We start from the raw sequence: 13,181 nt of genomic DNA, 5'->3' as shown, positions 1-13,181 counted from the left end.
CCATGCTCAGAGACGTGACGTCCTTACGCGCAGTACGCAAGCTGTTCCCGCAGGAAATGCCTCCCAATGGTGAAGGACTCCGCCTGTTCCCGCAGCTTCGGATACAAGCCATCAGGGAAGGCCACCCGCGCAGCAAGGCTACACGCACAAGGCACTTAGCTCTCAATCACTCAGTGTCACCTGAAGGAATGAGCAAAGCCGGGAACAATCCCGCACAAGGGCGGGAGGGGGAATACTCCCGCCCAAATAAGCCAGTCCGTACGATACGGGAAGATCTTCTGTACTGTACCTGAGGAGGTATGGGCAAAAGATCTGACTAAAGATACGACAGCTTATTGACAACAGTATGGCGAGCAGCATGCTCCTGTACTGTATGTCACTATTAGCCGCTGCCTACTCACCAACTACTGCCATACCACGTGCATAGTCGGCAGTTGGTGGAAAAGGAATAGTACACAGCAGGCCTGGTCACTATCAGCCGCTGCCTACCCACCAACTACCAGCAGGGCACGTGCGTAGGCCACTGTTGGTGGAACAGGAATACTGTTGCAGCCGGCCACACCTCCTTGGAAACCTACCTTCGGCTATAAATACCCCAAATGGTATGATCATCTCATCTTATCTTATATCATCATATTATACCTGATATCGGCTCTAGCAATCTCTTAATATACACTTATATTTAAAGAGCAATCTAGTCTGATTCTCACGCCGGAGGGTGGTCACAAGAAGGAACCCCCCTCTTCTCAGTGACAAGCTCACGGTGTCTGTTTTGCAGGTTATCAGAAGAACCATCTTCTCTGGGTCTAACCCCTCGTGGGAAACATCTATCTAACCCCCAGGTTACTCGTAATCTGCCCGGGGTCCGGTTAGTGTTTATTCATTGATATATCTTAATTTGAAGTTTAATATGCAATGCGACTCAACTGTATAAAACTTAACTCGAAGTTTGAGAGAACCATATTTAAGTGGTTCTCAAAATTTTCACGTTTAACTTCGATGAATTCTCAGGTTTTGATAAGAGTAAAGAATCAATATAATTTGGAAGAATTTTCTTTTCACTAAAATTCGCTTAAGCTCTTATATAGCTATATGTGTGGCCGTGCCTTTAAAATCATATACAAAGAGTGAATGTCATCATATTCTCATGTGTTATGATTTAAGCAAAACAATATAAACATTGTTTTTGTTAAGACAATTAAAAAGATTATAGCTACATGATATTTGTTTGTGATTTATTAGTATAGACTTGAATCGCATCCAACAATACAAATTTCAACCACAATAACAATTAGAAAAAGTGGAATCATATGTTAGTTACTTTTAGCAAGTAAAGTAATTAGTCATATCATATTGTATTTTCGTGTAGGCGTGTGTAGTTCACGGGTCTCAAGCTAGTGTGCATATATTATATATATATAGGTATAGAATTCAAATTGCATCAAAGGTTACGAATTTTAATATAGCATGTAAAGTAACTATATTAGGGAGGTGGGAGTTGTCTCGGGTAAACCCATGTGAGCACCCTAGGTAACTCGGGAGCAATGCCACTACCCCATATTAAATCATTTCGGGAACTAGCGATGGGTTATAGAACCCGAATGTTTTGTGTGGAAAAGTGAATTGGGTACTTCTCTAACACCACCTTGTGATTTTAGTACCTTTTTATGAAATTGGGTAAAAGTGAGGTATTTGTGATTTGGGCTATTCCCCAACCTCTTAAATCCTCACTAGGGATGCAGCTTTTGTTTAGAAATAAATAAGTTATAGGATGTTGCGAATTTTATAAACAAGTACAACGTAAATCATCTGGCATAGTAGTCAATAACTATAGTATTGTTATCTCGTATGCATTTTAAACCTTTATTATGTAACATAATTACTACATGGTTTATAATAAAGTATCCAAGGTTGAAAATTTCAAAAGCAACAAAAAAAGAAACAAAATGCATGGTGTGAATCACATGGCAGTTGTCATTAATTGTATCTTATTTGGCATGCTTTTTGAACATTATTATATTTGTGGGCTTGTAAAACCATATGTACTCAACACAAGTTACGGCGTTTTCACTTCAAAACGCCTCCTCCCCCCACATCCCGTTTTAGCTTGGAGTTTTTAAGGAAGCGTTTCTTACAAAACGCTAGTTTGGCATGATTTTTTATGGAAATTGTGTGTGGGTAGAGGGAGAGAAGGGGGGGGGGGGGCAATATACGTAATTATTGTAAGAGAGTTGTGGTGTTTTTCCACTACGTCACTTTTTACAAAACTCTCTATTGATGATGGAAATGTCACATGACGCAAAATGCCCAAGAGTGAGACGTTTTGACTATACATGACCTAAGGGTTAAGTTTAACGTGACTTTTAACCTGACTTTCATAAAACACTATATTAATTTAGTGAATTAAATACGAATTACTGTTTATTCAAACAATAAAATAATATAAACAAACTCAAACACCCAACGAACAACCTTCATAACCGGAAAGAAACCACTAAAAAACCCACAAAAGAATTACATAAACAAGATTTACACCATTTAAGAAAGACAATTTTACACTTAAAAATATTATTAAATTAAATAAATGCATTAAGTGTTGTGATATATGAATAAAAACTTGTAAAACTTCTACATTTATAAAATTCTTAACATGCCCTTATCACGATCTTATCAGATGTTTTATAATATAATATTGATATCTATAATATATATAAACGAAGACATAAAAATCCTACGTGTCGCGATGTGGTCGCTTCCCCTTTTTTTGGAGTCACCAGATTTGCTTGATTTTTAAATGGATGCTTCTTATGCATTTGACCCGAATTCATGGGTATGAGTCTTACCAAACCCAGATATTCCTTAAACGGGTTATAACATCTCATTAAATTAAAAATTATTCTCACCAAATTATTGATGTAAAAATCATAAAAAATATGATATACTAAAAATTAATATCTTATTTATTTAAAAAAGATATATATATATATATATTATTTAAATTAAAAAACCAATTTAATAGTAAAAAAAATAAACGGGTCTTGGATCTCATCAAACCATAAGTAAATTATTAACTTTCATAAATATTATTTATAATTAAAAAACCAATTTTATAGTAAAAAAATAAACGGGTCTTGGGTCTCATAAAAACTATATAGCTTTTAAACCGGGTTATAACATCTCATTTATTTGTGAAACAATTTATTATCAAACTAAAAGTACATTATTAACTTTAAGACAATAAAAAATATAAATTCAAAAAATAAATAAATATTAGAACAAACAATATAAAACAACTCCCGAAATACAGGGGATAAAAACTAGTTATATATATATATATATATATAAATTCGGGTCAAATGCATGAGAAGCTTCCATTTAAAAATCAAACAAATCTGGTGACTCCAAAAAAAAGGGGAGCGACCATATCGCGACACGTAGGATTTTTATGTCTTCGTTTATATATGTTATTGATAGATTATAGATATAATATTTTCCTGCTTTATTGAGAACATATCCGTGCTGATCATGTTTTCAAGACATACTATGTCAAAGTTTTGCCTTTGGCCACATGTTTAGTTATAAACTAATTAAATTGATAACCTATCTGTATAAATGTCAATATAGCTTAAGTTTGTAAATTGATTAACTATATTAATACACTATTATTTAATTAATTGCATCCAACTAGTGTCCTTTGCTGGGGTGCGTTGTTGGCAATGAAATTCATGGTTCAAAAATTAAAAATTGCATCCAATCCAACGTTGTAAATTACTAAGACGAAAGAAAAAAAAAAGCAAAGTATATAACGTGAATCATATGGAAGTACGTAGTCAATAATTATAATTATACTATTGCTGTTATTTAGTGTTTTGTGTCATTGTCTGGTAGCCAAATTTTACTATATATAACCGTCGATGTCTGCCTATATTTTTCACAAACTCACCAACTAGCTATCTTCTCTAAAAACTTGTTTGTGAGAATATTCAACATATGGCTCTATCAGGAAAGTTAATCGGTTATGTGGAGATCAGCAAGAGAGGTGACATCTTTCACGATCTCCTTAGGCACAAACCACACGAGATGGTTGCAATAGCCTCTTCAAAGGTTCATGACTGCGAGTTGCATGAGAGTGAGAGAGGGGACGTTGGATCAGTCATCACTTGGCACTTCACTCATGGTATTGTTTCTTTCTTAATATTTTGTGATTTCTTGGTTAATGATCATTTTTATGCATGTAAAATTTAAGAGGGAAAGAGGAAAATATCGAAACAGCTAATTGAATCGGTGAACGAGGAAAACCACACGATCGTGTTCAAGGTAATTGGAGGAGAGCTTGTGGAAAAGGTATACAAGAGCTTCAAACACATATTTCATGTTGAGCCAAAAGGTGATAAGCAGCTGGCTACTTGGACCTTGGAGTTTGAGAGGGCAGATACAAGTGTACCCTATCCGACTTCTGTAATGGATTACATTTGCAACATTGTTAAAGATATGGATGCTCATAACAACACTATATAGTTCTACTTGAAGATCATGATAATATTGGAGGGAATTGAAGCTCTACATAATGTGTGTTTTTAGTATGAAAGAATCAAATGGAGTCTGATATATATGCCTCCTTGTGTGTTGATTGCAGAAATGGCTTGTGTTTTTAGTGCATATAAAATGGAGTCTGACATGCCTCCTTGTGTGTGTGATTGTAGAAATGGCTTGTTAAATTATTCCTTCCAATTAGTAATTCGAAATGGCTTGTTTTTCATTTAAATAGTTTGTTCAATCGGCCTAGCATTATGCACAAACAACCCAACGACTGCGATTCACGTCAAAGAATGTGCGGGTGTTGCAGTTTTTTGAATCTTGGTTTAAAGTTTAAAGTGCTATTTTGATTCAAGTATACGTAACTTGGGTGCAATTGGTAATTTTAATCGTGTTTTCGTAGAAGGAACTTAGAAGATAGGGAGGGGTCGAGAGCTAGGTCTATTGCTCATCGCCAATCAAAAAGATTTTGGGTTCCCTGTACTAACAAATGGGTACTCATAATTTTCTTCATAGATCAATGACAATTGTGACAACAATATATACTAAGTTATTACAAAACGGACTCTCCTAAATTGGTTTGATTCGACAATTTTCCAAAATCTTAGATATGTCTCAAACATTTAAGGTAGCTAATAGAGAATATGATTGTATATATTAAACTGATATGAAGGGTTGAGTTATTTACAAATTACAACAAAAATGAGAAGTGTGAGAAATCATAATTAACCGACATGTGTCAAGTGAGGACCAAATAAAAAATGATATAAAAGTAATAATATACATTTTCTCTCTTCACATGCAAGTTACATGTTGATTCCCCTATCATTTTTAAACATCTATAACTTTTTCATATAATATATTTTTTATAGTGTTTTTTAATCTTTAATATGAGTATGATTTTATTATATAAAAATAAAAAAATTACGTTATTGTGTCTTTTTGCTTACCATTGTGTATTAATCACTGTGTTTTTTTTAAATACTAATAACAACGTTGTGTAATAATGTGTAAATATAATGAAAAATACCAACAAATTATCTAATACATAAAACACAATGTTGAATACATATTACATAATAACTTGAAACGTAAATCACAATAATGAATACATATAACACAATGACTTGAAACGTAGGACACAATGGTAAATACATATAACACAATGACCTGAAACATAAAACACAATAGAATCTACATATTACACAATGACTTGAACGCAATAAACAATGAACATAAAACTATTTTTCTCAACTTAAGTGAATGTTGAGCACAATGACTAAAACACAATAATAAGTATAAAGACAAATGTTGAGCATAAAGACACCATGACGAACAAAAAGACACAATGATGTTTTATCTTTAATGAGTACCATTAAAAAACACAATGACCAAAATCTATAACACCAATACATAGAAAAACTCAATTAAAAACACAATGGACAATCAAAATAACACAATATAAAAATTTCACTAACTGTTTTTTTTATTTTTGTATAACAATATGATATTTATATTAACGATAAAAAATCTTGTTACTATGGTAAAAAAATTCCTTAAAAAAACATCGTATAAAAAGTTATAGACATTTTAAAATGATGGAGGAATTGGCATGTGTCTTGCATTTGAAGAGTGAAAGTCATAATAAGTGAATTATTACCTACATACCCTTCTCATTAATTTTTATTTTTAAATTAATCTCCACCATTCAAGTTTAAAATCAGTGGATTAGATTTCTTCTCACCGTTTTAATTTTGGTTGTATTTTGTATTTTAACTTTACCCATAAAATGTAATCATTAATATTCAAAAAAATATATATATCAAAATCTGAGGACGAATTGTAATTAGCAATATTTATATCGAAAATGCTAGAAATTAAATCATATGTTATCACAAGTATTTAGTGTGTAGTCCAAATTTTAATTTCCAAACCAATGTAAGAAAAACCTAAAATCTCCCAACAAAACCTAACCACACTGACTATCCTCACTAACGTTAGATGGCCAACACCACCAACTGACCAGCTTCCTCTTCAACAAAATACTATAAAATCATGCATGCCACTAAAACCAACAAACAAGACTCAGTTAACCATGGCTATACTACTACTAGCTCTAGGAGTTATCGCGGCCGCAATTGCAGGCGTGTCAGCTGATCAAACTTCAGCCACCGCTCCTTCACTCGTCACCTTCATCTTTGGTGATTCCTTAACAGAAGTCGGCAACAATAACTACTTGACATATTCTCTTGCTAGATCAGATTTTCCGTTCTATGGTATCGATTACAAGGATCAAAAACCCACTGGCCGGTTTAGTAACGGACGGACCATTGGTGATATTATATGTACGTACGTAATTAAACTATCATGCATGTCACACTTTTTTGCATTATAAGGTGGTTAATTTAGATTCAGTGAAGTACTTATTTTAATGTGCTTTTAGACAATCATGTTTTTCTCTAAGCGAACTCATGCAAGTTCATTGTCTTTGGAGTTTGTTGATGCGAGAATTTTTTTTTGAAAGGGGTGGGGGGGGGGGGGGGGGGGGCAAATCACAAAAGTTAATCACTTGGGGGTTGGTAATTTTATTTTATCAAAAGGAGGGTTACCTCCGTTTGTAATGTTGGAGAGTTTTGAAAATATAGGGTGTCTGGTAGTGTTCACAGATTGCAATAACTTTTGCAAGTACGAGGTATCTCCCCTCCATTTGTAATTGTGGGGACTACAACTCCCCTTCATTTGTAATGGCGGGGAGTATGACATTTGTAATAGTGGAGAGTCTGAACATTGTTAAATTGTTCATCAAGTAAATTCTTCAAATCATTATTTCAATAATAATCTACTTTTTTTTTAAAACCCCACTCTAGTTTCTGTGTAGGTATACTCACCAAGAAGACCGGTTGTAGACATAGCCGAAATATTTTTATGGTTAAATTAGGTTAATGGCGGTTGGGACCATAATAATACATTTTTTTTGTTTGTTTGAATTTGCAAATGGTTTCGAGATAAAAAGGAAATAATGCATGTGAGCTTATAATGTGTGCTAGGCATATTGCATGGAAACCAAAATTTAATGGGTAGTTGGTTTTGCAAAAAAAATAAATAATAAAGAGGGCATTGGTTTAACGCATGAGGAGTTCAAAAACACCAATTCTTAATGTATGCAAAGTCTCCTTCATCTTTTTCAAACTTCCCAGTTCCCACCACTACAAATGGAGAGAATATAACTTTTTCATATTTCTCGCTGTTATAAATAATGGGGAGTTACTTTTTGCAATCCCCACCATTACAAACGGAGGAGAAATACTTCGTATATGTAAAAGTTCTTGCAATCTTTGCAAACTACCTTACACCTTTATACTTTCAAAACTCCTTGCCATTACAAAGGGAGGTAACCCCCCTTTTGAAAAAATAAAATGTCTAGCCCCCCTAGTGATTAACTCTTGTAACTTGGCCCCCTTTAAAAAAAATCTTGATGTTACAAGCAAACTTGGCAAACTCACTTATTAGGTGACACACTGACATGCGAACTCCATAAACTTTTTCACCAAATTAACTTAACCCGTTGCTTACAATTTTTCACCAAACTCTATGTACTTCACTTTCCACCTCGCTTACTCGGGTGACGACTGCCTAGAAGTACAAGTTTTTTTTTTTTTAAATGTCTAGAAATGATTACATGGATTCTAAACTATCTACTAATCCAAAAGATTATGTTAACGGAACACTAGGAGTTGAAACTTCATATAAGATTTTTGCTTTTGTTGCAGCCGAGAAGCTCGGAATTCCATCTCCACCACCTTATCTTTCATTGAGTCCAACTGATGATTTAATCTTGAAAGGAGTTAACTATGCATCTGGTGGTGCAGGGATCCTAAATGACACCGGACTCTATTTTGTAAGATTTCATTGGTTTATTTGACTAATTATTTATTTTTGTTGCTCTTGTGAGGACTTAACTAATTCGTTGGTAAATTAACAGATTCAAAGAATGTCGTTTGACGATCAAATCGATTACTTTGAGAACACAACAAAGGTGATCAAGGCTAAGTTAGGAGAACAAGCTGCCAATAATCTGTTAAATGAGGCAATCTACTTCATTGGAATTGGTACGAGGATTAAAATAAAAAAAATAATAAAAAAACCATGTTTTTAAGAATTTTGGGAGGTCACAAGTTTATGTTTGGTGTTTTTTCGACAGGTAGCAACGATTACATCAACAACTACCTGCAGCCATATCTTCCTGATGGACAACAGTACACCCCGGATGAATTTCTAGCGGTTTTAAACTTGAAATTAGCCGAACAATTCACGGTAATGAGTAAAAAGTGCTAAGAAAGCACACTATTATATAAAACAAACAAGTATCACCTACGATCTAATATGTCGTATATATTGGTGTGGGTTTATTTCAACAGCTTGACGACCAAATTACCAATGATTTCTAATTATAAAAAATAAAAATATAAAAAAAAGTAACTGTTTTAAGACGAAGAAATAAAAAAATATTATTTTATACCGATGGAAAACGGGGTTCAGTTCAAATCTGATTATTTTGTTTTTGGTGGTGAAAGAGGCTTTACTTGCTTGGGGCACGAAAGATGATTTTTCATGGACTCGGGCCTCTGGGGTGCATTCCTTCGCAACGAGCGAAATCAAAGAAGAATCAATGCTTACATCAAGTCAACGAATGGGTGATTCAGTTTAACTCCAAAGTGCAAAAGTTGATGAACCTCCTAAACATCAAGCTCAAAAACGTGCAACTTACGTTCGCAGATACTTACCAAGATGTTCTAGGTTTGGTCGACAACCCATCTAAGTATGGTAAGACTTCATTGCCCTAGAGTTCTTAATTAAATTTCTAAAGTTGATCAACCTCCTTTCTAATTATAGAAAGATTCCTAAACGAAAAGTTGTCATTTGTTGTATGTGTGTTTATGTTTAGGCTTTAAGGTGTCGAATACGTCATGTTGCAACGTGGATACGACTGTTGGAGGATTGTGCTTATCGAATGCAAAAGTGTGTGAAAATCGTAAGGAATATGTATTTTGGGATGCTTTTCATCCGTCTGATGCTGCAAATGCAATTTTGGCTGATCGTTTCTTTTCAAAACTGTTCGCTACAGCTAATGCTTCTGCAACACCAAACCATAAGGGATAGAAGTAATATGATGCATATTACCATGAAAGTATAAAGATAAAGGACACAACCTTTTATACATATATAGCGGAAGCCTACAAATTTGAGCACTAGCTTAGTGTATGGTTACGGAAATGGTTGTTCTTTGTGTAATGATCAATCATATAATATAACTCTGTCATCTTATGTAACATGCGGAAAATTTGAAACAATAAAATAATAAAAGTAATAAATGTCAAATAATAACGAGTTGATAATTATTAAAACGATCGAATACTAGCGTCAAGTAACCGAATTGTTTATAATAATAATGACTTTGAATACGTTATTAATTTTAAATTACAGTGTTCAAATGAATTCAAAGCTAAGGTAGAGGGTTGATTTAGAAATTTGTCAAAACTATCAACAAAACAAATAAGTAATATAAGATATGCTCATGCAAGGGAATTAAATAATGGTTATGCATTTTAGAATTTTTAAAGTATAACATATATATGTATAATAATATAATAAACATGCAGTTAGGATATTTGGATAGATACCATCGTTTTAAATTGCTTATCCCCAACAACAAACATACGGAAACATGCAAGGGTTTTTGAGTTTAGCGATAACTATCACATATTTAAACCCCTGGATACCTAAACGAACTCCACCGAACCCTACCATCTCACCTATAATATTCCGTGACCTATTCTGTTCTAAATATCAACGGCCACCGGAGACAACTATCACCATCGTAGACGCTGCTGAACTTGCCGGAAATCATCAGCACCAACAGTACCGCCGCTTGACTAAAACCCGTCGTAAATCACCACCGATCTTTACCGCTGCCCTCTGTCACCGTTCGAACGCCGCCACAGATATTCACCGACGCCACCACTTCCCTGTAACTCGCCGGAAAGCAGACACTCGATCAGTCGCTGTGTCTCTCGCTTCCGCCGTCTGTTACAACTACTACGTGCAGCCTCCACGTACCGCCGCCGCGTACCATCACTGTTGCTCACCATTTGATGTCTTGTTCCGTTATTAAGACACCGTCAGACGCCCGTAGTCTCTCACCGTTCTCGCTCTGTTATACGTCCGGTTTTGTCGGCTTGTGAGGTAACCGTTCAGATCATCAGCTTTTGGTTTGTTTATGCTCTTATCATGTTCTAATATGGTGGGTGATCGTTGATTTTTCCGACGACAAAAACCTTTATATTTAGAATCAGCATTTGAAATTTGTGACGTTATCAAAAGAATAATTTATAAACAAAAGAAGTTTCTTGGCGTTTGTTTTGTTGAGTTTGTTAACATTTGAAACTGGGTATGAGTTTCTTGAAGAACCTTTTAATGCTTTTCGTTTAATACTATTATAATACTAGATTGACCAAGTAGTAAATGATTTTAACCCGACTAGATTGAAAGAAAATTTTCCATTTTCTTGCTGTCATAGTTCATGTATGTCTTTCATGCATGTTAACATTATAATATATATACGCCGTATAAAATAGTGGTAATATTCTTTTCATTTGAATAATTAATCAAACTAAATGTGTAAAGATGAGATCACAATATAATATGGATAAAGGTATTATATGAAAACTATTTATTCGATCAAAAAATTTGGTTAGTGATAGAACGGTGTAATAATTTGATAAAATCGTTAATTCTAAAACTGTCCGTCGGTTGAAAATCCGTAAGTTAATGAATGACCAACATGATACTTTAGCTCCTATATGATTAATCCTACAAGAACTAAACTGTATGTTTTCGTAGGACGTGCAAACAACTTAGAGTCTTTCTTATTTGACCTTGCTTTGTTTTGCTTATTTGATTAAGGTACGGTTTCTGTTTTTATTTCCTCTTAGTATTAATTATAGTCCGCTACTTGGTAGTACGGATTCTATTTCTTGTTACTTCGTAGTACGGATTCTGGTTTCTGTCACTCATAGTATAAATTATATTCTGTTACCTCGTAGTACGGTTTCTGGTTTCTTTCTCTAATAGTATTAATTATATTCCGTTACTTCGTAGTGCGGCTTTTGTTCTCGTTTACTAATAGTATTGAATCTATTCCGTTACTTTGTAGTACGGATTTTCGTTACGTGTCGGTTATATTTTGAGTTCAGTTATTTTATATAATATATTTTAGTTATATGTTTTTAGTTTTAGCACTCTGTTACCCGAGCATTTCTGACTTGTCGTTGGGGCGTCAACGACATGGCACTTATCGTGACAGTGCGTAATCAAAGTTCACGGCGTCTCTGAAAGTACTCATGTAGTACCTTGGCCACTTAGAGGCGTATAGATCGATCTTAGCTCCGACTCCTGACTCCTGACTCCTGACATGGCACTTATCGTGACAGTGCGTAATCAAAGTTCACGGCGTCTCTGAAAGTACTCATGTAGTACCTTGGCCACTTAGAGGCGTATAGATCGATCTTAGCTCCGACTCCTGACTCCTGACTCCTGACTTCTGTTTGAGATGGAACAATGTGTGCACGCCACCCACACCGTCTCCTTGGTGCATGGACTAGCTAGCTGTGTACCCCTCTGTTTAGGCTCTGGGTGCTTCCGTATTACACGACCTATTTATTTTAACATCATCGTCGTGTATTTTAGTAATTATATTTTGTTTCGCTATATTTCTGGTCCGTTTTGATATGTGTATACGCATTTGGTTAAATTTGAGTATATTCAGATTACGTCCCGATCGTGTATCGGATTATGTTTCGCATTTAATTATAGTTCAGTTAAATGTTACACGTTATATGTTACACGTCACACATTATATGTTACAAGTTATATGTTTCTGGCTCTGGGTGTTTTTGTTATAGTTCTGATATATTTCCGCATGCGTTTGACCATGTTCTGGCCAAGTGTCGGATCATACATCCGAATTTTATTAAGTATGTGTTTAGGTATAAAGGGTTGGTTTCGAGTTTGAATTGAAGTTCGTATATTTATTCTCTTACGTCTGTCCTTACCTATACTATTGTTCTTTCCGTTACTGGGCAATTTTTGGCTCAGCCGTGTTTTCTTGTTTTGTTTTTCTTATTTTGTTTTCAGGTGATCCGGGATTCTGGGAATTTAGTGATGAGAGATAAAAAAATGAAGTGCAAGCTTCTAAAAGTTAATTCATTTGGTTTTATAATATGACGTAGGTTGCATTAATTTTTGTTGTATTTTGGATTGTGGCGTTGATTTGATATCTGTAATAGTGACTCGTCAGCCTGTTCCGGGTTGGGGTGTTACATCTTATATAACCCAAAATCCAATTTGCAATTTGAGTATCCATTGTATCATGTTTGTGTTATCTTTTTAATAGGAAAAATATCACATGACACTAAGTTTTAAAAGCGTTTTAATTAAGTCATTTCCAAATCAGGTTAATAAACATTCAAATAGAGCTTCATCAAATTTTTTGTATGTTAAGAAAGCAATTGAAATTTGCAATATATCATAAAATACATTAATTAAAATAAAAATAAAAAACTAAATCTATGTCATCACTGCATATC

The 13,181-nt window shown here is 34.4% G+C and overlaps 2 protein-coding genes across 2 annotated transcripts; both read left to right on the top strand.

Moving 5' to 3' along the window:
* Window positions 1-3,933: 3,933 nt before the first annotated feature.
* LOC143562634 (MLP-like protein 43) lies at window positions 3,934-4,666 on the top strand. Its single transcript, XM_077050383.1, has 2 exons — window positions 3,934-4,177; window positions 4,247-4,666. The coding sequence occupies exons 1-2, from the start codon at window positions 3,991-3,993 to the stop codon at window positions 4,516-4,518; spliced, it is 459 nt and encodes a 152-aa protein (XP_076906498.1). The 5' UTR covers window positions 3,934-3,990; the 3' UTR covers window positions 4,519-4,666.
* A 1,811-nt stretch (window positions 4,667-6,477) lies between these two features.
* Window positions 6,478-9,861, top strand: LOC143562633 (GDSL esterase/lipase At5g37690-like). Its single transcript, XM_077050382.1, has 6 exons — window positions 6,478-6,881; window positions 8,307-8,434; window positions 8,519-8,645; window positions 8,738-8,850; window positions 9,111-9,360; window positions 9,482-9,861. Exons 1-6 carry the CDS (start codon window positions 6,596-6,598, stop codon window positions 9,694-9,696), a joined length of 1,119 nt encoding a protein of 372 aa, XP_076906497.1. The 5' UTR covers window positions 6,478-6,595; the 3' UTR covers window positions 9,697-9,861.
* Window positions 9,862-13,181: the final 3,320 nt, after the last annotated feature.

This window comes from Bidens hawaiensis, unplaced genomic scaffold (assembly GCF_021521415.1).
Source record: "Bidens hawaiensis isolate Kalapana, Puna unplaced genomic scaffold, B.hawaiensis_p1.1 tig00021044_1, whole genome shotgun sequence".
Taxonomy (NCBI): domain Eukaryota; kingdom Viridiplantae; phylum Streptophyta; class Magnoliopsida; order Asterales; family Asteraceae; genus Bidens; species Bidens hawaiensis.
This window is presented reverse-complemented; position numbering and strand designations above follow the sequence as displayed.